This window comes from Haliotis rubra, unplaced genomic scaffold (genome assembly GCF_003918875.1).
Source record: "Haliotis rubra isolate DU_JTF1 unplaced genomic scaffold, ASM391887v1 Scf431, whole genome shotgun sequence".
Classification (NCBI taxonomy): Eukaryota; Metazoa; Mollusca; class Gastropoda; order Lepetellida; family Haliotidae; genus Haliotis; species Haliotis rubra.
The window spans coordinates 161,076-185,215 of NW_025767115.1; the positions used below are offsets into that span (position 1 = coordinate 161,076).

The 24,140-nt window shown below is 38.6% G+C and overlaps 2 protein-coding genes across 4 annotated transcripts; both read right to left on the reverse strand.

Annotated features, from left to right (window-relative positions):
• Positions 1 to 289: 289 nt before the first annotated feature.
• On the reverse strand, positions 290 to 8,044 carry LOC124289056. Of its 3 annotated transcripts, none has more exons than XM_046725649.1 (8): positions 7,931 to 8,044; positions 5,231 to 5,529; positions 4,762 to 4,902; positions 4,283 to 4,504; positions 3,644 to 3,928; positions 2,896 to 3,495; positions 2,490 to 2,691; positions 290 to 2,332 (listed from the first exon to the last, which is right to left on the reverse strand). In XM_046725649.1, exons 2-7 carry the CDS (start codon positions 5,508 to 5,510, stop codon positions 2,495 to 2,497), a joined length of 1,725 nt encoding a protein of 574 aa, XP_046581605.1. In that variant the 5' UTR covers positions 5,511 to 5,529; positions 7,931 to 8,044; the 3' UTR covers positions 290 to 2,332; positions 2,490 to 2,494. The 3 variants fall into 3 exon arrangements, with proteins under 3 accessions (XP_046581605.1, XP_046581604.1, XP_046581603.1); XM_046725648.1 differs by lacking the exon at positions 7,931 to 8,044 and adding an exon at positions 7,748 to 7,924; XM_046725647.1 differs by lacking the exon at positions 7,931 to 8,044 and adding an exon at positions 6,201 to 7,680.
• Positions 8,045 to 13,939: 5,895 nt separating this feature from the next.
• LOC124289058 lies at positions 13,940 to 20,264 on the reverse strand. Its single transcript, XM_046725650.1, has 6 exons — positions 20,143 to 20,264; positions 19,571 to 19,795; positions 17,879 to 18,169; positions 15,300 to 15,899; positions 14,861 to 15,064; positions 13,940 to 14,741 (listed from the first exon to the last, which is right to left on the reverse strand). The coding sequence occupies exons 1-6, from the start codon at positions 20,159 to 20,161 to the stop codon at positions 14,467 to 14,469; spliced, it is 1,614 nt and encodes a 537-aa protein (XP_046581606.1). The 5' UTR covers positions 20,162 to 20,264; the 3' UTR covers positions 13,940 to 14,466.
• Positions 20,265 to 24,140: the final 3,876 nt, after the last annotated feature.

Consider the following 24,140-nt stretch of genomic DNA (forward strand, 5'->3'; position numbering starts at 1 on the left):
AGTCAGAATGAAATGAATTAAGTGCGCGATAACAAAAAAATCCACCCAAACAACCCATCCCCTAAAAAAAAATAACAAAATAACCAACCCCCAAAAACCAAAACACTTCCCAACAATAAAAAGAAAATAAACAAAGAAAAAAAGAAAAAACATTCAGCACAAAACAATTATCCTCCCCAAAAACAAAAAAAAAACCCACATAAAAAAAAGAAAGAAATGCCCCCCAAAACCCAAAAAAACAAATGCCAACAACAAAAAAAAACAACACAAAACAACAAACAAGCAAACATACAATACCACGATTAATGCTCAATACGACTGGAAATAATATTGAAGATACTTCCTTTTCTGAAAATGTATACAGCTGATACAAAGTAGTGTAAAGCAAAGGAAAACTGATTCATTACAAAGTTGTGTCAATCTTTGAATAGGTAAACATGTATTTGAAACATTGTATTAACCACTGTCATTGTAAGCCGTTAATGTGACGAAATGGCAACGCTACCTCACAGTGATTGTAAACGTTACAAAGTTACGTCACAGTATCATCTGTAACTAATCACTCTCTGAAGACAAAGTTGAAACGCGCATAAGGGAAATAACTGTTATCTATAACATGTGCGAATGGAAACAGCATAAACCTTCATGGAGCATTTGAAACCTAAGCTTAATTCAAAAGTATATTTTTCAAACCTTCCAAACACTAGCTAAGTCTGCTAGCTGACAACATGCATTAACGTCTACCACAATTGTTACCGTGACGTCAGATACAGGAGGCCCCTCTCCTCTTTTGTCACAAAGTATTACACCATACGCATAATGATGACGCAAACACTACCGTTGCACGTCGCTTATGAATATGCTTAGTTTTCATTACACCTAAAGAGACAAAAAGAGCATGTTCACATACGGAGTTTTGACCATCATTCCTATCGTTTTATATATTTATGATATATAATGTTAACGCCAGAGAATAAGCAATAAGGAATATACAACGAAACAGATTCCAATGGGTAGAAAATCGTGACCAATTAAGTAATGAACTTTTTCACGTATTATGTAACTGAACTGGAGTTATGAATTCGTCATAATCATGCACTTCTAAAATTCATTTTTCGGGAATCAGTGCAATATTCCACTTACAGTATTTGTGCCAGTTTATTCGTAGATCATGGTTTAAAGTAGAATATTATGAGTAAGCCATATTCACAGTGTTTTAAAGGGGTGTAGCTCAGGGTGTATTGCTATTGGATTAAACCCTTTTGCATCTTAACACGGCAGACGTCTGCAGCTTCGCTCTATCTCATGATGAAAGTTCAATAATATTCTTTATCATATATAGGTTTTGGCATTCATTCAGTCATACATAAATGATTTAATATGAATAATTTCTGTTTCATAATAATGTCAAGTCTTGTGCACTCAGATGGTTCAGATGGTGGTTTGGGGGTATTTGAGGCCTACTTTCTAGGCTCTTTGGTATGATTGTGGAGCCAACAAAACTCCTTTTGTGCTACCGCAAGTGGGATCAATCAGTTTGACTATTGACAGCATTCTTGAGTCACCCAGCCGAGACTACCGTTCATACTTTACTACTTTCATTTCCTTGGTACCTTGAACTTTTCAGGATACATATCCTGTCATATTACCTCCGTTAAAGACATATATTTCACTATATTTATTGGGCTAATTCTAGTATCATCAGCCAAACATAACGGATGTTTTTTTTCTTGTCTGACGCCGAATGTTTGTAATAAGGAATGTGATAAGCAAAACTTTTACGAAGGTTTGTTTGTTCAAATGGAAATTGCCTGTAAGGAGGTTTGTGGATATCATATACTTGCATGAGACCTGATTTCACATGAAATAATACAATTGAACAGACCATTATCGTTTTCAACACGATATACATAACAGTCTTAACATAATATTGAATACACCAAGGATGTAACAAACGAAAGCAGCTTGATCTCTCAATCTGGACACATGGATGACCATGCTAGTTGACAATGAACCGTTATATGATCCCTTGACCAGCCGCCGTTGAAGAAAACTGTTGCCTAAGTATGTTTTGAAGCTGCTGCATCTCTGGTATCTTCATCTCTGCCACCTTCGGTCCTAGCCCCGCTCCCCCCCATGTTGCCTATTAAACTCTGTCCTACTGCTGTTTGCAGCATCTTTTCCATTTTATCAAGTCTGTGAACAATATCTGCCTGTTTCTTGCTTTCCGCTTCCTTTGCAAGAACGTTCAGTCTGAGTCGGTTTCGACGCTTGAATTCTTCCCATAAATCCTTCCTTCCTGTTGCTTTGAGCGCCGCCTGCATTATTCGCTCTGAAAGGCGAGTGAGAGGGAATACATTATTTAACTGATGTGAGATTACAGACGTATCCAATCAAAGAGTAAGCGTAAGTACATTTACTAAGTTGTATATTCCACAGAGTCGTCATTAAATCATTTCATCGTTGTATCCTGATACAAGGAAACATACCCATTTCATCGTTGTCGGTCCGCCCAGTCTTTTCTAACTCTGATAAAAAGGATGAATTCATATATTCTATGTCTGATGTCAGGCATTTGCATATTTTCAGGAACTTTGAATTCAGCACACACTTTGCTTCTCTCTTCATCGTCTATTCGTTTTCCAAAGTCATACACAATCTCCTGTAATAGCTTGTCAACAAACATAACGCCTGCAAAAAAAAAACAGAAAGAAAATCACACAATATATTTCTGATTGATTAATTGCATGGAGATAGCAAAATTAGCACACGCATGTCTGGTCAAATAAAGTGAGGCATACAGAAAACGTATCGTTGAAATGCATGGACTGATAAACTTTCTCCTAGTTTATCAAACACACTGTCTAACACATATAACGTAGATAAACTACATACCAACAATCATGTAGATTGCGATTGTATATGACCGCAGAACTTCAAGATCGAGTGGTTCCAGTTTGACATCGAGGCTCTTCGCAGCGGACATGTATGCGGCAGCATTTTCAAAGTTGGTATGGACAGCTTGAAGGGACACCATCGATGTTGTTATGAGGTTTTCAACTTCTGTTCTCCCCGAGTTCCACTCAAGTTGTCGCGTGGCTTCAATCAACTCCTGAATGGCATTATGGTCCTTAGACGATTGCTTTGCCCTTTCAACAGCATCTGCAAACCTATCCCTGAACTGCTGTTGTCTGAAGATATAAATGTCTGGCGAGTGGGGTAAAGCTCTTATGTACGATATTTGTTGTGCCTGGTAATTCAGACTGACCATCAACGCATGAAAAAGCCTGTTATTCCATATCTGTTGTTCTGTGAGGGTGACTTTGATTGTCTGAAGACACTTGACCTTTTCTTGCAGTATGTCTTCCAACGTTTCGTTTGACGTTTGAGTCTCCCAAAGACAGTGCTTCACCATTTGTTCCGATTCCATGTGCCTTCTCAACTCTTCTGTTAATCTTTGGATGTCCGAATTGTCGCTGCCGTCGGCAATATTACCTGAAAAAAGAATTTCATTTGTTAATGTACCCACTAGAAATAAAGTTGCATACACATCTGACGTACATTAATGGCAAACAAAAAATACAAGTACTGACACCGAATTCCCACTTACAAGTTTATGGAGAATGAATGTGGGGGATCTAACCTTTTGATACTGTGACCTTCCTTCCGGATCCTTGAATGATATAATCAACTCCCATATCTGTTAGCCAGCAGAAATCATCAATTTGGATCAGCAAATCAGCCGCTTCTACGGGTAACATGATGGTGATGATGATGCTCTCAGAAGGTTCCACCCCTGCCAGGGTAACACAGGACGGTGGCACCCCTACGTATCTAGCGATACGCATACATATGTCCTCAATGGAGATGCTTTTAAAATTGTCACCGCTCCCTTTGACATGGAATTGTGAAAAGGTGAAACCGTTTTCTGAAAAATAAACTCATAAATTAACCAAACTAATATGTGCAAACTCCATTACGCTGAATGTAATTGTTACACCTAAGTCGTCTCTGTTCCATGCAGAAACATTTGGCATAAAATGCAAGATCATTGATGACACCAGGTGTTTGCGAGGAGATTTAGCATGTCATGTGTTTGGTGCTCCAAGCAATATTTATTCCACACGGCAGCGACCAGCACACAACCAGTCCTTAAATGATCATCATGGATGATATCTCAACTCAATTCACACTGAGTTATTTTGAATTTTCTTGATAAAATATGTTTTACTTCTCTCAGATAAGGCGTCACAAGTCATACCCCATGTAATGTTTGTCTTACCTGGCTTCTCTTTTGGCGTGAAGAAATGAATTGGTTGATGTGCACATGATCGAGCATAAGCGGCTACAACACTGCATTGTGTTTTGAGCCCAACACGGTATAGCAAAGCCTGAAGAAATGTCAAGTTGTATCGATTAAGGATTCGTGTTGTCATAAGGTGTCTAAAGAATCTGGCTGGATTGTTGAACTTCTCAATTATCTCCTCTGGGCATCCATTTTCTCCTGTTGGAAACAAATGTGTCGCTGCAATCTAAATTCACACGTGAAGTACTATGTTTTACGTGGTTTACATATTACAAATTGAACACGATCATTAGTGATGAAAGATTTTTGTGTGTGTTTAATCGATCTACAAGATGCGCTCATAAAATCTAAATAACGTAGAATGTTCAAAGTTCACACATATCATTTAACTTGCATGAAGTGGTCAAATTGCATGTGATAAAGTATGCTCATAAATAACGACAATCTGTACTAACCTATCACGAAATGCTTCATCCTCTCAAGCTGCTCGGTAGTGATCTTGTTGTCACAAGTAATTTTGTCTATCACAGATCTCAGTTCAAAATCATCAGAAGGGTTGAAAAACATGTTGTCCGTGATCTTCTCTCCTGTGATATCTGTTTACATATTCAAAAGATCAACACGCAAACATATGTAATGTCCAAAACAGTTCTTATTGTATGTATAATCGCTTAACATTATACTCACGTTTTAGTGAGTGAGTATGATTTTACGCCGCATATAGCTATCAGCAATATCACGGCGGAGGACACCAGAAATGGGCTTCACACATTGTCCCCCTTGTGGGGAATCGAACCCGGGTCTTCGGCGTGACGAGCAAACGCTTTAACCACTAGGCTACCCCGAAAGAGCGTGTATAGACAAATTCACTAGGTTGCCAGACAAGCATAAAACGTCAAATACAAGAGATTTATTATCGGTTACCTTGGTCGAGTTGTGTGTCTTGTAGAAGAGTGTATAGGTCAGGTCGTAATGTCTGAAGAATTTCACAAAACACCATATAGCCATCGTTTCCCTTTCTCTTGAGACAACCCAGGATGTAATGGTTCTGCTCCGACTGTGGTGACAATGAACGAACAGTGTCACATTCATCATCACTGAGCATACCCTTTTCATACAATCTGTCCAGAAGAGGGAGTGCCTGCAGGCTATTTTTCAACGTAACATGGTTCTTGCGTAGTCGTTGCCTTTTATCTGGGTCCATTTCGAACTGTGAGGGGTACCTTTGGAGAAAAGGAAACGAATATACATTCATGAATTAGAGCAACTAAAGTATATCTGTTACGTAAATAAGTGCAATAAACGTGTGTTTTTGTGTGTGTATATTCCTTAAGAACACAAACTACTTCATTCGTGGTGTAGTCGTGTGTTTGTCCAGTTTGCCTTGATTCGTCCGACAGAGGTGCGACATACCAGAGGCTTTCTTTAAATGAAGATTATACAACTGAAAATACAACTTTAATACAATTCCATACAATACATCAAATGAATAGTTTTGCAATAAAAGTAGCACATAAACATACATTTACGCCTTTTGAGCATGTATTGTATTTTATATTTTCACAAAAGGTGTAATTCTGACCTGAATGTGTTTCACAAAAAGAGCAAATCTGACCTGAATGTGTTTCACAAAAAGAGCAATTCTGACCTGAATGTGTTTAACAAAAGGTGAAATGCAGATAAGCAGTCGTAGGCTTTGTGTACAATGTGTCGTTTATTAAAATACAAAAGTTAGTGTTTATGTGTTTGTTTCATCGTTGGTCGTTGCCTACTACAAATATGTGTTTTTTTCTCGATATATGGCTGGTCATACAATAAATCATGGCATATGTATTACATGTGTTACCCTATTTCCAGTAATTCTGAAATTGCATATAAGTGAATAGATAACTACATGAAAGACTTGTAGCCCGGAAGTGATAACTTGTTTCCTGTTTGAGATTGTCCGGTTATGAATATACCATCAGCAAATCCCATGCACTGGGCTGTTATGACATATCGAGTGCCTCTCACACGAACAATCAATATGTCCTTTCATTCAGTGCAGTGAGGCATGATAAAACCATCTTCTTAACGATGCCCAACATACGTTCCTCCAATTCGCCGATGCGTTTTAGTCGGTGTTGTGTCGATCTGGCCGATAGTTTGTCCATGTTAATCTAGATTACATACACGTCTGCATGTTAAACGATGAAGAAACATACTTCTAATTAAGATCAAATAGAGCATAACAATGCATGCCGTAATCACTTCCCGAATTTGTAACAACAGGTAAAGTAAGTGGTATCTATTCAGTTTCTATTAGAAGAGACATCAAATTACTTATGCATGACTAAATAAACGGTTACAGGACGATGGATACTTACAGAAATATCTCAGCGTTAAAATACCAACCCTTTGACGAAATACACGTTTAAGGATTATAACATAACACAGTAATAACAAGGAATTGCTCTCCTTTTATATCGTGTGAAGATGTACAAGTAACAACATTTGAAACATGTCGTGTTTCAAAACTGAATAAATATCCCACAGTAATAACCATATGCAATGCTTAAGCAAATAATTATTAACATTAATCTTAATAGCCATATCCTTTAGTAGAACAATATAGTCACTTGTGTTTTAATGGTGCCAAATAGCATACTATATTATATACCTTTCATGTTCATGTAAAAGTGTTTGAGTGAGTCTGCAAAACCAATAAATGATAAAGCAATAGGCCTAAATTTTCATTCAGCACTGACACATATATTCTTATTTATTAATTTATTAATATCAAACAGCCTAATTTTTTACCTTACTACTGTGATTATGTCACCTTGAATAGGAATGTCATATTTTGTAAAAGCATTGTTAAGTGAACTGGTGTACCGCAGAGAAATCTATTATATTTAAATTGTGCCCAGTAGTTTTGGCTGCTTACTCATGTCATGGTGCCTGGGTACTTTCTTCATCCATATGTAATCTATATGAAACAGCTGGATTAAAAAATTAGGTGAGATTTTCTTATTACTCAACAAGATCATATCAACATTGTATTAAATATTAAGGCAATAATACCTTTTGTAAATTAGTTATTTTTGCATTTGCCTGTACATGCAGCAATGTTGTGAGACCTCAAGTAGCAGCGTAAATATGTCAGAGAATATTCTAGGAAGTGACAATACAACCTCAATAGTACCTACATCATATTCACCAAATGGTATGATTTTAATACACCTTAGCTTTTCACCTTATCACCGTGAATATGTTATATTGAATGGGAATTTCACATTTTGTATTCATGAAAGTGACAATACAACTTCATCAGAACATGTATGATATTCACGTTTTGAAATATCAAAACGATAAGAACATTATAGGTACAATAATGTAACCTACATATGGCAGTGTCGACAACAAGACGTTTCTGTCGTATGTTAGAATGACGATACATGCATGTATTAGTTCCTTCCCCGAACAACAATACAAGGAGGTTGCTTCAACATGGCCGACTCTGCACTTACTCCCGCCGGTTTTACAAGAAAGATTTAATAACTTAAAGTGATATCCTGTGATTCATCTGTTAAGAAAAGTCGGTATGTGTTCAGTCAGATGGCTGAAAATCAAATAAATACTCACGATCGTTCACCTCCCGACAGTCACTTGAGTGCCACGGTCAAGATGACCTCAGTATCACGATCAGTGTTGCGTTTATTCATTACAATGTCACGTGACACTGTCGCAATCTATGGATTGTTCGTGATCATTTCAAATAAAGAAACATGCGTAACGTATACCATTCGAAACTATTTTATAGGCAAGCTGTTGTGGTGTTGTAATGTACTGATCCGCGATGATATAATTAGAAATTTGTATTTTTTAATTTTATTTCAGAATCACCATGAATATGTTACAAAATCACCAAAACAATAGTGATATAATTTGATCACTGTAACAAATGTCTGGTACCTTACACGGAACAAAACAGTGTAAGGCATTCACTATAACCTTGTTTAACGTGTACTGGCCATGTTGTGCATAGTCCTTTACATTGTTACTGGCCACGCACCTATCTTTCCAGGAAGAGTGAATGGCGGCCTTTCGTGGAACTCATACAGCCTAGTCTGATTATATCCATACAGCGTCACGCGTTGTATAGTAACACGCGATCGATGCACACAGTCATTGCAGCAAATAATGCTGATGCTTCCTATGCATTCTATTTATAGACAATTCAAGGTGAGGTGAAATACGGTTTAAAGTCACACTTAACATTATTACGCTCATATGACGACGTGCATGCGTGTGTATGGCTGTTTGTACTAGCCCAGACTTAAGCGGGTTTTATAGTGCGAGCTCACTAAGAATACATGCCGCAGTTGAGTATGAATACCCTACTCAGACACATTATACTGACTGACTCACTGAGTTTGGTTTTACGCCGCTTTTAGCAATATTCCAGCAAAATCACGGCGGGCGACACCAGAAATGGGCTTCACACATTGTACCCATGTGGGGATTCGAACCCGGGTCTTCGGCGTGACGAGCCAAAGCTTTAACCACTAGGCTACCCCACCGCCCCAGACACATTATGCTGACTCCGAGACAGACAGATAGACAGATGTTTTTATTTTTGTCTCACTTGTTTATACAACCAATCGCTCAGCGATTTATGGGAGACACTTCTGCATAAAAACTAAAGACATATATAATATAAACGATATAAAATATATATACATGTACACGTTATTTGTATAAAATATCACGACGTGTATTGAGAATCTTATTGCAGGCCTTGGCACTATTACAGGTTAGGGTCGGGATGATAAGTGCAGCATAAAACTGTTCGTGTGGAGATAAAATTTCAAAACACTCTAACTTGCTACAACAGGAAAAAAATAGCTCACACCCAACGGTGTCGTATAAAGGACAGAAAAGTAAAACGTGCATTTCATCTTCTGTAGTGTTTACACAATTAAAACAGTATCTATGGTTAAAATGCAAGCTCTCATAACGTCCTGTTTCAACCCTAAAAACATCTGTGAGGTAGCTCTCAGCTAGATATTGCCCCTTAAACTGTCTATAATGCCGAAGTTTGCTGAGACCGGTTGATGAACGGTTGTGGTCAGGATTAGCATTTAGTTTTTCACTCCAGTTCGACATATAGTTCTCAAAAGATATTCTTGCAACTGTCTTAGTTAAAAAGCGGCTTTCTAGAACGTTTCACAGGCTGTTACGTGACCCATTCCATTGTCCTCAAGATATTCCTTAACACGCCGAGTCCAGCACTTTCTGTTCATGCTCTTAGCCCAGATGAATACACGTTTGTTCATCCTTCTTTCGTTCATGTTGACTGACCGTGCATATGTTCTGGTTACTGTCTCTCCACTTGGCGTGTCCAACCTGAATCACCGTTCACACTGAGCTTAGGGGTGTATTTCCCTACGCCCACAAACAAATCGTATCGCTCTGTGGTGAAGGGCGTTGACCGCAGAATGTTCACTGGTTTCCCATATTCCCGCACCATAGTCTAGAATCGGCCAAACCATCGAGTCGTAAAGCATCGTGTATACATTGACAGGTATTCCTCCAAGGTGCTTGAATTCAGCGATGAGTAAACATAAGGCTCTGTTTGCTGACTTCACCGCACACTTCACCATTGCGTTATAGTTCAGATGTTCTGACAGCATGATTCCAAGGTACTGATATTGTGAACAGATGTCAAGTTTTATCTCCCCAAAGTTGAAGGTGATTTCGGTCTGTGGCACTGAAGGTCCCCTAAAGTGGACAACCTTTGATTTATCCCTGTTCACCGACATCTTGTTCAAGTCAGAGGGTCCCTCTTCGAGCCGACCAGTCCTTGTTGTACCCATTAATGCCGAGCGCCATGCAGGGACCAACAAGTGCCATAATTTAACGTCTTTTGGTATGACGCGGCCGGGGATCGAACCCGCGACCTTCCGCTCTCCTGGCCGATGCTCTAACCATTACACCACGGAAGCGGTTCTAGAATTCAAAGACAGACTAAATAAGTCTGGATGGCTGCTTAACCACTACTTTGAACTGCCATATTTGTAGTAGTATCAAAGAAGACTGTGGTGCTATTCCACTAAAAGAATGAAGAAGATGAGATCCATCGATCAACTCTACGTTTTAACAATTGCTGATGCATATAGTCGCCAGTCGATATAATGTAGATTAAGTTGTGATTTGGATATACTTAAGAAATACAGTAACTCTTCCCCCACGTATAGTGTAATAAAGCGGCCTCGTACTTTAACGATTATAATTCATGTCAAAAGTGTACTTTATTTCGCTATACATGGGGGTAGAACGAACTGTATTTATTTTCTAAGATGCCAAATTTAATATATCTAACGACGCCAAATCCAAGGCAGAAAACAAACAGAAAGCGACGGTGTCGGTGACCTGAATTAACAACCCTCGTTCTTGGCTATCTGACCCTCTTCTATTGACGTGTCTGTCCCTCTTACTTTAAGGCTCACGTTAGCAGAAACAAACAACAACAAAACAACAACAACAAACAAATGATAAACAGTTTGATGACGGTTTACGTTCGGGTTAAATATTTTTTTCTAAATTATTGTAATTACATCTGTGATTAACGTAAACCATATGGGGCAATATAAACGTCACATTTCTACTACCAATGTCAGTTTGGATTAGTACATCCAGATGAAGCTGGCTAGTCACGCGACCATTCCCATTGACGGGAGTCTAACAGAGACATTATATCCGTCGAAAAACATAAACGTAACGTTTCCACCTGTTAGCAGGGCGGTGGGGTAGTCTAGTGGTTAAAGCGTTGGCTCGTCACGCCGAAGACCCGGGTTCTAATCCCCACATGGGCACAATTAGTTAAGCCCATTTCTGGTGTCGCCCGCCGTGATGGTGCTGGAATATTGCTAAAAGCGGCGTAAAACCAAACAGTCAGTCAGTCAGCAGTGATGTTAGCCGAGTGAAGCAACTGCAACCCAAGAAACGGGATGCTACGGAGTAGTTTACTGTAGGAGTCGATGACAACTGACATGCATCGTGACGTTGGTTACCACGGGGTACGTTTGATAACGAGAGGATACTATCGGTGCCTTTGATCTTTTAGCAAAGCATCTTAGAAAAGTATATCAAGTCATAAAATCCTGGTTGGTCCGTCTGATGGTCATTTAGTTTCTTTTTCTGAAGATGTAATGTGTCTACTGTTTGAAATTATTATACTTATACCACCATACGACGGCGGTCTGTAAGGAGCCACACAAAATCAGTATACAGGATAAAAATCCTTAATATTTCATGAATCGTGCACATACCGAATGAAATGTATGGTCATAATACGATCAAGAGGGATATTTCTCAAAACAATCCACACAAAAGAATTTCGTGCATGTATTTAGATGGGAACTATTGTCCGGCCTCAATTGTGGAGTCAAAAGAATTGGTTGATGGGCACATGATAACAGCCTACATGCGTTTGAATTATGAAGCCATTAAGCCCCATGCACCCTAGTTGACTTTAGATTTTAAACAGAAAACAATCATTTTAATAAATTTAAACACAGAGGTTATAATGGGTCAGTGTACACAGATCAAACAGTATCACATATATCATCAGAGGCCACAGATTTAAAAACTATGTATTAATACATGTGTATACGCTTTTGTATTACTGCGGGCGGTGGGGTATCCTAGTGGTTAAAGCGTTTGCTCGTCACGCCGAAGACCCGGGTTCGATTTCAAACATGGGTACAATGTGTGAAGCCCATTTCTGGTGTCCCCCGCCGTGAAATTGCTGGAATATAGCTAAAAGCGGTGTAAAACCATATTCACTTACACTGTTACATTATCAGATCGTGTGTACAAGAATTCCTTATATCACTATCACTGGGATGCTACACATACATGCAAAGAAGAGATATCTATCGTCGATTAAGCAGGTGAGTTGTGTCTCTTGCAGAAGAGTGTATAGGTCAGACCTTAATGCGTGAAGAACGTCGAGAACGTAACATAGCCATGGTTTCGATTCAACTTGAGATATTAGAGGCTGTTATGGGTGTATCTGCTCCGAATTTGGTGATAGTGACAGAACAGTTCAAGTCATCATCTCTGAGTACTCCTTATTCATATAATCCGTTCAATAGATGGAGCCCCCTCCCCTCTCTCTCACACACACACACACACATCAGATTGTAATTATTCATTCAAACGGTGTGTAGTTTCTGGAAATTGTTTGGAACAATTTGCTCAGATATGTTTTCTTCCCCTTGTTAGCGATAAGAAATATCCCTGTAAAGTTCTAAATTACAGATAAATGATGTATACGGGTACTTTCGATTATATATTTCTAATACTTTAAATATCATTCGACTATGAAATGGATTGCTTGTAACATAATTTGATTTGATTGTGATGGGTGAGGTGGATAAGCTCACCGTATCGCGAACAGTAAGCATCGTCACCGGTTGATATGTGTAACATAAGTTCATGATATACTCGGGGTCGTAACATGGGCTCATGGAAATGGACAACAAATCACGACTATAAGATATCAATTTCCGTCCTTTGAGAACATGTATGAAATTGAAAGAATAAACTTTTTTAAAACGTCTAACCATTGTGTATATCTCATTAGATGAATCCAATGAGTAGGTAATAATTAGTTTAGGCACAGGGAAAAATACTCAACAATACCAAAAACACATCCCAAAACGGCCCGGACTCTGCTGTTGACAAAATGCACTATATTGTACTGCACTAACATGTATCGCGTTGTATCACTACTGGCATATATTACCACTTCCAAAGATGGAGATCGTGCGATCGTGTAACTGTTATTTACATTTGTTCATTCAACGTTACTGTATTACAAAAGGAAAGCCTACCCGGAATGCATACAATTTGATATGTTTATGGCCTATAATATGTGTACAACAATGCGTGTCATGTGTTAAAAAGCTTATGCAAGTTGATCGATGCACACAACCATGTTGACTTCAAAGTGGCTTCAGATCACCCTTGCTTGCCAGCCTGTTACCAACACCAACGCTGGTGTTGTCAGCCATGTCCACAAAAAGCATAATGTCTTGTGTGTGCAAATACATGATGTTGTCTCAAACATCACCAAACAACTGAGTGAGTGACAAACATATCCTTTTTTATGAAGGTATGCATGTCAAATATGAACGCCAGAACAGTCAAATATGTGTCATAGACGGATTTGGCGCTTTTGAACATTTGATGAATATGTAATTTGCCAAAGTCAATTTATGGATAATTGATGAATATATATGATTTTTGTGGTAAATTTGGACTGCATTTGAATTGAGTTACGTAACTCTAAAACATCAACGACAGAGAATTAGTAATGGTAGATCTGATATGCCAATAAGAGGACATTACTGATGTTTTTGAAACTGAAAATAATGCACTTATTTTGAATTACGTCTCCTGCGTGCAATTGCAGGGACTTTCCTTCTTACAGCTGAAGCAACTCTGAAGATATGTTTTCCCACAATGTTTTCATAACATCTTCACTGGTATGTATATACAAGCCAGTGCACCCTTGTAAATGATACATCAAAACAGATTGGATGCTGAAGTACATATTATCAGTATCTATGACCAACGCGTTAATATAAATTGTTATTTTATTTCATCACAATCATTACAAAATGAAAAAATCCATAAAATTCATAGTAATTATTAATAAATTATGCTTCTGTTGCTAAACATGCCCAAATAAAATCGCATGTTAGCTTTTATCTGTGACCTCACCGGCTAGAGTCCGTTTGGCTCAAAAGCGGGCCGATGAATTGCAATCTAACTCGAAAACTTATAAACATATAATACTCAATGAAACGCTGATCATAATAAAAACACCAGACCAACCAATGTCCTGAAATTAAAACAAGCTGTTTTTTCGTAACTTATCGGTCTGCTTTTGAGCCAAACTGACTATAGGAAGAAATATGTTATCAAATTATGCACACAATGTGTTGTCTGTCCCGAAATTCCGATAGTAAATGTGTCAGTTCCCTTTTTATGTGCAAACCGTACTGCCTCTTTTCATTAGTGATATTGATGTAATCAGAGGAATCATTATGTGTGCATGGTTATGCCTTTGGCTTGCCAAAATAAACCCCTGAGTTACCTCATGAAACTTAACAATTATAGTAAGGAGCGTCTTCCTTTGAAGGGAAAAATGGCATTTTGATGCCTCCCTCGAGATTGTAAAGGGGAAATCCAGTCAGACCAGACGCATTTTGAGCTACAAGTTTCTCTAGGACCTTTTCTATGTTATCAAGTCGGCCGGGGACATCAGTGGTGTGTCTCTGGCGTTCCGCCAGTTTCCGGAGCCTCTTTTTGTTACGACTGAAAAAATCTGACCACAACTCTTCTCTCCCACACACTCGAACTGCATCGTGTACGACACGTTCTGAAAAAGATATGTCCATTTATACGTAAACAATTGGACTGTATAAGTAAGATAAAGAAAAAACACATAGCTATAACGATATTACTAAAACATCTTAAAGAAAATTAAATTGTACTAACCCACATCTTGGTCAGTGAGAGACATGTTTTTCTTGCAATCTGCAATAACAAGACGTACAAAGATGTTGCGCTTCAATTCGTCAGATCTGTGTTCTGGCGCCACCTTGTGGTGATCATACAGCTTGTCCACTTGTTTCTTAGTCAGCTTCTGGCCCAGATCAAGTAGGATTCCCTCTAGATCGGGTTCCAGTGCAATTTCTTGAGCTGCATATAGAACAAAATAAAATAGTGCAACACATGATAAACGACATTCTGTAAAATAGAAGACTAACTTGTACAAATATGGGATGCTTTCGGGGCAGGAAAGTGACCTGAATGTGTACTCCCTACATTCTCCTACGTCAATTATTGAACAAGCTCAATATTGTACGTCCCAAATTCTAAAGAACTTGGGACTCAAAGAACTTATCCTCCTGTGATGTTTCATTAATAAACTCACCAACATTCACTTTCAACTGTAAAGTTTGCTGAGGAGGAGTAACTGGAGGACACACCGTGTCGACACCTAGGGAGCGTCCAACCATCTTGTACATCAGACACTCATTGAGGTTGGCCTGTAGACATTGGACCGTAACATTGAAAGACTTCCTGAATGCATTTAGTATACGAGCGTTGCTGATCTCTTTCAACAAGGCATGCGCATCGATGACTTCATACAAAACATCCGACCTGCACACCCTCTTTGCTTTTTCCACCACATATTTAAAGTGTGTTTGGGCGCTTCTCTCCCTGATGTCCCATGTGCTTCCTCCAACACGTGGCACAAGTCTCTGCAGTAGCATGTGTACTACGTTCAGGGTGACCATCAAGGCGCAGAATAGCCTTGTGTTTCCACGCATTTGCACGTCTAAGTCTTCTTTGCATTTGTTGACCTCAATTTCCTTTCTGTCATACATGTCACGTAGGGTTTCATTCGTCATCTGTTCGTCATACAGACATTGTTTCAGCTGCTGGTCCTCTCTCAGCTTTCTATCCAGCTCAGATTCCAAGGTGGCAAGTTGGCCCATTGTATCAGGAGTTGAGTCAGAATGTGCTGAAACTGTGGAAGTGTAATTAGCAACGTATACAGTTATTAATGAACAATTACATAAAGGTTATTAAACACGTTAACGATCATGATCTCATTCAGAAATAGAATCAAAGAATATTCACGTTGAAAAACTGTCAGTCATTGAAGTTTGAAGTAATGTTTTCTCATTTCTATTGATCTGAATGTGACTGATTACCCATATCAAACGGAATTGATAACAAGTGTCGAAATCACACATGGGTGACAGCGCTAAGGCATGTCCTGAATGTGGTCATTTGGCATCTGACAGTGGAGACTATAGTGCTCCGCCTGGCTTATTTGGTTTGACGCCTATTTCCTGCAACAATAACATACAAGGCCACGTTTGATGTTTTCTTTTAAGTCCCGAAACCATTCCAACCCTCGGCCAACTAATCAGGCAAATCCCTGAGACCTATGTAAACAAAAGTATGCAAAAGTGTATATTTCAATTTATTACCCACGTGGTCAACGTATGGGTAGTTGCATACTAATCGCCACACGAGTGTCGTATGGCGTTGACCTGTGCCGTAACGAATTGACCTGTGATTCTAACGATTTGATTGGATAACCGATGACCTCTCGGTTAGGTCACTTAGTGACGGAACTGCTTTTCCATTCATAACAAACACGTGAATTCATTCATTCTACAAGGTATATGCATTGTGGGAATGTAAACGTTGCGAGAGAAGTCGTATCGCTGTTTAATTGTGAGTCGAACTGCGACATTATATCCGTCGAAAACATAAACGTAATGTTTCCACCAGTGATGTTAGCAGAGTGAAACAACTGCAAACCAAGAAACGGGGTGCTAAGGAGTACTTTACTGTAGGAGGCTGTACGAGGCGATGACAACTGACATGCATCGTGACGTCGGTTACCATGGGGGCAGACGGAAATGGCTTAGTGACGTCAATACAGTGTGACGTCATACCAAAAATGTTCTACAGTACAGAATTCTTCCGCAACCTATTTATGAAACCGGTTCAGTTTGTAACCATAAAAATAACAACAATACGCTATTTTGTCAATTTAATGCATGTAAGGCATGGGTAATAAATAAAATACCACACTCGGTTTCATTACATACGAATTATACGAAACTCGTGACCTTCCCATGGTATCTGACCTCGCTTTCCCTCGGTCAGATACCACAGGAAAACCACCTCGTTTCGTATAATTCGTATGTAATGAGACCTCGTGTAGTATTCTCTATATCCGAAACATTGCCCAAATACGTCGATTTATACATCTTAAGACAGTAACATCTCTATTTCAGTGCTGTGTTGTGCCCCAAATAGATTACTGTAAGGCTCCCATTGGATTACCAAAGCAATTGATAGCAAAGCTGCAGCGTGTTCAGAATCCTGCAGCTGGACGTCTGACAGAGACACAGAAAGACAGCCACATTGCACTAGTGCTACAGAAATTTCATTGGTTGAAGGTTGCTTACAGAATCACTTATACAGTGCTCCTGTTAACTTTCAAAGAAGGCACCTATCCCCTGTGTATCTCCAGGGACTCCTCCAGGGGTAAAAGCCCGCGAGGTCTCTTGGATCCGTGGGACAAGGCATGCTGTGGGTTCCACACGCAAGGACCACCACCTATAGAGATTGCCAGAGCAGCTCCACGACTCTGGAATGATCTGCCATGAAAACTGAGACTCAATCCTAAAATCCCACCTTTTTCAAAGCCTAGACCAAGTGGACATTGTTGATACATATAGATGCATCCTCTCAAAGCGCGTTAGAGCAGTCATACTGACTGGATTCTAGCGCTATATATAATGTTTTGTTTTATTATTATTATTTTAAATCAGTAAATGATAAAATGTGAAACGAAACTGACAAGGTCCTTGAACCTGATCAACCTGACCAGATCTTAACGAACATCAACGTGGGTGCTAGGACTTTCCTAACATACGGCTCCAAAATGGAAATAAGGAACTTTATTTTTCTGATTACACCTACTAATGCTTGTTCCTTTCACACCAACAGTCGATGTGCCATATGTGATGCTGTCAACGCCAAGCTCAGCTAACCAAGAGCAGTCTCCAAGCTCCATCAGAAGATGCAGTGCATGATCTGGAACCATCACAGTCAGGAGGATACTGTTGCTGGGTTGTATGCCTACAGGAACAACACGCGACCGGGGCACGCCCAAATACCTCGACACGATGTTGCATATTTTTTCAATGGTTATCCCTTTGAAATTGTTGGTATTCCCTTGAACGTGGAATTTGCATAAAACATATCCATTGTCTGAAAAATATATCATATCAATGTACATTATATCAACATGATTTATGATACTGCCACACTGCCACATTATATGAAAACATATACGAATAAATACATTGTAAGTGATTACGTGTCATTTGATTAATTAACAATGGCTTTAGTTTTTAGTTCGTGTTTACATAAAACTACAAATAAACATATTGGCCACTCCCACTAGCTGACTACTTGACTACTTGCGAGACGTGATCAGCATTTCTTGTGTCTAGCCTGTGACTTTACCCTCGGGCTTTCCAGAGCCTTTGAGGTCGAACATCGACCACCAAAACTACAACTCCTCCCTGAGATAAGGTTTTAGAAAATTAACTGAAACTGACCTAAAACTAGAGGACTGTCCTCAATCGAAAGGAACAAAACGAAACGGGTTTTTTTTTCAAATGTTCCAAGGTTCGGAAACGATTAGTCAATTTACTAAATTCCTCTGTAATATGAAGTGAAATGTGATCACGAAATTACAAAATATGTTTGTATATATATCAAAAGGATTTATGGAAAAATAGTTATTATCTAGACCCTGTTTGCTTGGCTAAACCGTCTTGACATTCAACGAATTGTCTGTTGTTCAAGGGAGATAACTCCACAAAATATTCCTGTTTTCAATCAGCAGATTATATTTGCATCGTGTTAGACCTGTGTAAACCATACGTATAGTTTGGTTAAGTTCGAAAGAAAACAAATGAATAGTTTTAGTAAGGCATAATGCACTCGCTTATAGATGGTTTGCATTAATTCCAGACTGGGCGGGTAAAACTAGCAGTGGCCGCATCAGCTTGGCAGAAAGAACGCCTGAAAACGTTGTAGTTTTGGTGGTCGATGTTCGACCTCAAAGGCTCTTGGAAGCTCGAGGGCAAAGTCACAGGCTAGACACAAGCAATGCCGATCAGAACTCGCAAGTAGTCAGCTAGTGGGAGTGGCCAATATGTTTATTTGTAGTTTTATGTTAACACGAACTCAAAACTAAAGCCATTGTTAATTAATCAAATGTCACGTAATCACTTACAATGTATTTATTCGTATATGTTTTATATAAATGTGGCAGTGTTGCAATGTATTAAACTAAGAAAATTGTATGTTAAAGCCCAAAACAAAGAATATCTTTTTAAAGACTTGAAAAACTGCCCATATGAATAAAATGCTTTAGGATAACACAGGAATAAGACAGGGTTACCTCCCTTACGCCGAGCAAAGGTGACACAACTCATACATCCATATCTATATAATTATATTAAATATTTGTTTTCGTTTACATAAACGCACGTTTAATATTTTTGAATTAGACGAGGATATTCCTAAATGTGAAAATCCATTTAGCGACCAATCATAACTATTATGTTGTCCTTTGTACCCTATATTCACATACGTTACCTGGAAATGGGCTGTCAGCGAGGAAGAAGTGAATGGGTTCATCATCACTGACCCTGGCGAATCTTGCAACATCTTCGCACACGTCTTTTAGGCCAACACGCCACAGCAGACTCTGTAGAAATGCCAGATTGTAGCGAGTCACTAACATCTTATCCATCAAATGCCCAAGGAATCTCGCTGGCGAATCTAGTATTCTGATGACATCTGCTGGACAGCCATTTTCACCTGAGAAATGATTATAACATAAAAGTTACAGTTGGGATTATACACACACGCACGCACGCACACGCACATACACGCACGCACGCACGCACACACGCACGCTCGAAACAAAACAAACAAAAACAAAACACAAGCATAAATATTGACAATTGATTCAACAGAGGTACTTTTTTTCTAATAGAGATAGAGAACACATTGTACGTAACAATAATGAAACCTGAAAATGCATCTTAAATGATGACACACACACATATACACGTACATACATGCACACACACCCATCCATCCATCCAAATGCATGCATGCATAACATACGTGTATTATCAACAATAAAACCTGAAAGTGCCTCCTCTGAACAATGTTTTTCATCCTGGTAAGCTGCTCCTCTGTGATTCTGTCGTGTCCGGGTCATTTGGTCAATCAATCCTTTCAACTCGAAGTCATCAGATGGTTCAAAAATATATTTCCGTCTGAAGGTTTTCCTGTAATCTCTACCATCAACATGGACACATATGAACGACACATATCAATGCATTTTATATGATAGCAATACATTTATATGAAAGAAAAGATAATATGTGTTTGACCATTAGTGTTACTAAACAAAATGATAGGTATATACAAATGAGTTGATACTCTGATTTCAAATTCCAGAAATTCAACGTGAACATCAGGTGTTATGTAATTGACTAGGTGTAATCCTAACAACAACTATTATTCAATAACGAACTAAAACCCACTTTATTTCTGTTACCATTGCCAGGCTACGACAACATACATGATGTGTATATTACTGTTTACGTTGTCTTGATTTATCTGATTTGATTAAGTACAAACCTTGATCCATCTCTGTGTTTTGTAGAACAATTAAACAAATGCGGTTGGCCTTCACTCAAAATCTCACAAAATGTGTCGTACCCTCTATTCCCGGTAGCTTTAGAGATTGTCAGCAGTTCCTGATTCTTATCGCTGGCTGTGCTCTTTGCACGAACAACCTCACAATGTTCATCGTTGAAAATACCTTCACTGTACAATGAATCTAATATTTCATTTGTATCCAGATCCTTCTTCAGCGTCTTGTGATTTTTCCGTAGCCTCTCTCGTTTATCAGGATCCATTGTTCATCCAAAGGCAACACCTATCCCCCAATGACTGAAATAATAGTTATCTTTAGCATGACATCATTTTAAGCCATCACGATTTGCTGATATACTAATATATAGAGAGATTACATGTAGATCTATATGTATTCGAGTCTGGAAATCGTATGAGATAAATTACCATAACATTACGGACAATACTCATACCAATTGTCGTCGACAGTAAATTTCTCATCGAAATACATACAATTCAAAGTACTCCCAATATGGCGGCCAAACCTTGATGAAGGTTGTCACTGAGGTCAACGTGCACTTGAAGATATAATAATGTTACAAAATTACATATCAACCAAGTTCAATGGTTAAAATAATTGATGTAGATGTTGTGAATAACAGTTTTGTATACAAAACAATCTTCCAGTCAATAATCTTTAATATTCGGTATTGTTCGGGAGATGTTCGTCCGCTGCACTTTTCGTCATTCATAGGGCGTCATATGTATGGAAGGCAAAGGTATGCCCATCGCATGAAGTATCACACAGTGTTCAGTTAACAATTTTCACTTCTTTATATTCCAAATGCAGAAAAACAAGCCACAATGGAAAGTGATTACCACTGACACACGTATAGTTGTAAAACACATCCATGTGTATACACATTACGTTTTACATGTTGAGAATTAAACATGTTTTAGATACATAGATACATTACAGTGTTACTCGTGGTTTTCTACAATGACTACGACGCTCCGCCAGGACATAAAACCATTCAAAAATATACTATAAATTTTAAATAAAAAAATAAAATTATACGAAAGTCATTGATTTGTGACAGGAATATTCGCCTACTTTCAGACCAATGTACTAATCACTTGTTAAGATTGCCCGGGTTCGATTTCAAACATGGGTACAATGTGTGAAGCCCATTTCTGGTGTCCCCGCCGTGATATTGCTGGAATATTGCTAAAAGCGGTGTAAAACCATATTCACTTTACACTGTTACATTATCAGATCGTGTGTACAAGAATTCCTTATATCACTATCACTGGGATGCTACACATACATGCAAAGACGAGATATCTATCGTCGATTAAACGGTGAGTTGTGTCTCTTGCAGAAGAGTGTATAGGTCAGACCTTAATGCGTGAAGAACGTCGAGAACGTAACTTATAGCCATGGTTTCGATTCCACTTGAGGTATTAGAGGCTGTTATGGGTGTATCTGTTCCGAATTTGGTGATAGTGACAGAACAGTTCAAGTCATCATCTCTGAGTAGATCCTTATTCATATAATCCGTTCAATAGATGGACCCCCTCCACACACACACACACACACACACATCAGATTGTAATTATTCATTCAAACGGTGTGTAGTTTCTGAAATTGTTTGGAACAATTTGCTCAGATATGTTTCCCTTTCCCCTGTTAGCGATAAAGTATATATCCCTGTAAAGTTCTAAATTACAGATAAATGATGAACACGGGTACTTTCGATTATATATTTCTAATACTTTAAATATCATTCGACCATGAAATGGATTGCTTGTAACATAATTTCGGATGCTTGGGATTGTGATGGGTGAGGTGGATAAGCTCATCGTAACGCGAACAGTAAAGCATCGTCACCGGTTGATATGTGTAACATAAAGTTCATGATATACCCGGGTCGTAACATGGGCTCATGGAAATGGACAACAAATCACCACTATAAGATATCAATTTTACGTCGTTTGAGGAACGTGTATGAAATTGAAAGAATAAACTTTTAAAACGTCTAACCATTGTGTATATCTCATTACAGGGACAAATACTCAACAATGCCCAAAACACACCCCAAAACGGCCCGGACTCTGCTGTTCACAAAATGTACTATATTGTACCTGCACTAGCATGTCTCGCGTTGTATCACTGTTGGCATATTTTGCCATTTTCAAAGATTGAGATCGTGCGAAAGCGTGAATGTTATTTACATTTGTTCATTCCACGCTACCGTATGTCCGGGACTTGGCAAATGGAAAGCCTACCCGGAATGCAATTTGATATGTTTATGGCCTATAATATGTACAACAATGCGTATCATGTGTTAAAAAAGCTTATGCAAGTTGATCGATGCACACAACCATGTTGACTTCAAAGTGGCTTCATATCACCCTTTGCCAGCCTGTTACCATCACCAATTCAACGCTGGTGTTGTCAGCCATGTCCACAAAAAGCATAATGTCTGGTGTGTGCAAATACATAATGTTGTCTCAAACATCACCAAACAACTGAGTGAGTGACAAACATATGCTTTTTTATGAAGGTATGCATGTCAAAATATGAACGCCAGAACAGTCAAATATGTATCATAGACGGATTTGGCGCTTTTGAACATTTGATGAATATGTAATTTTCCAAAGTCAATTTATGGATAATTGCTGAATATATATGATTTTTGGGTAAATTTGGACTGCATTTGAATTGGGTTACATAACTCTAAAACATCAACGACAGAGAATTAGTAGTGGTAGATCTGATATGCCAATTAGAGGGACATTACTGATGTTTTTGAAACTGAAAATAATGCACTTATTTTGAATTACGTCTCCTGCGTGTAATTGCAGGGACTTTCCTTCTTACAGCTGAAGCAACTTTGAAGATATGTTTTGCCACAATGATTTCATAACATCTTCACTGGAATGTATATACACCCAAAAATTCCTTGATACATCAAAACAGATTGGATGCTGAAGTACATATTATCAGTATCTATGACCAACGCGTTAATATAAATTGTTATTTTATTTCATCACAATCATTACAAAATGAAAAAATCCATAAAATTCATAGTAATTAATATAGTTGCAGGCAACGATGAGGCCTCTTGGCTTTACTTTCTATCTATTGTATCTGAGGGCTAGATATCATCGTCCAAAACGGGGCCAGAACACACGTGTTTTGACAGGCGAGCGGATCTTCCAAATACAGCCGGGGTCACGGGGTCATGTACGTTTTAAGAAGTTCCGGAGAAGAAATAGTTCCCTCTTTAAAGGCTGTATCTCAGTTGTTCTTGGGTCTACGTTCAAAACAATTAGTGTTCTGGAATCACCAGGACATCATCTACCATACGGGCACATTTTGGGAGCAAACTACTCAGAAAAGTGCTGAAAACATGGCCAAAAAACTGAAAAACAAAATAACTGCCAAACGGTACGTTTTAGCGGACTTGATCCGTCCAGGCAAAATTGTTGGGAATTCGATTGTGCATCT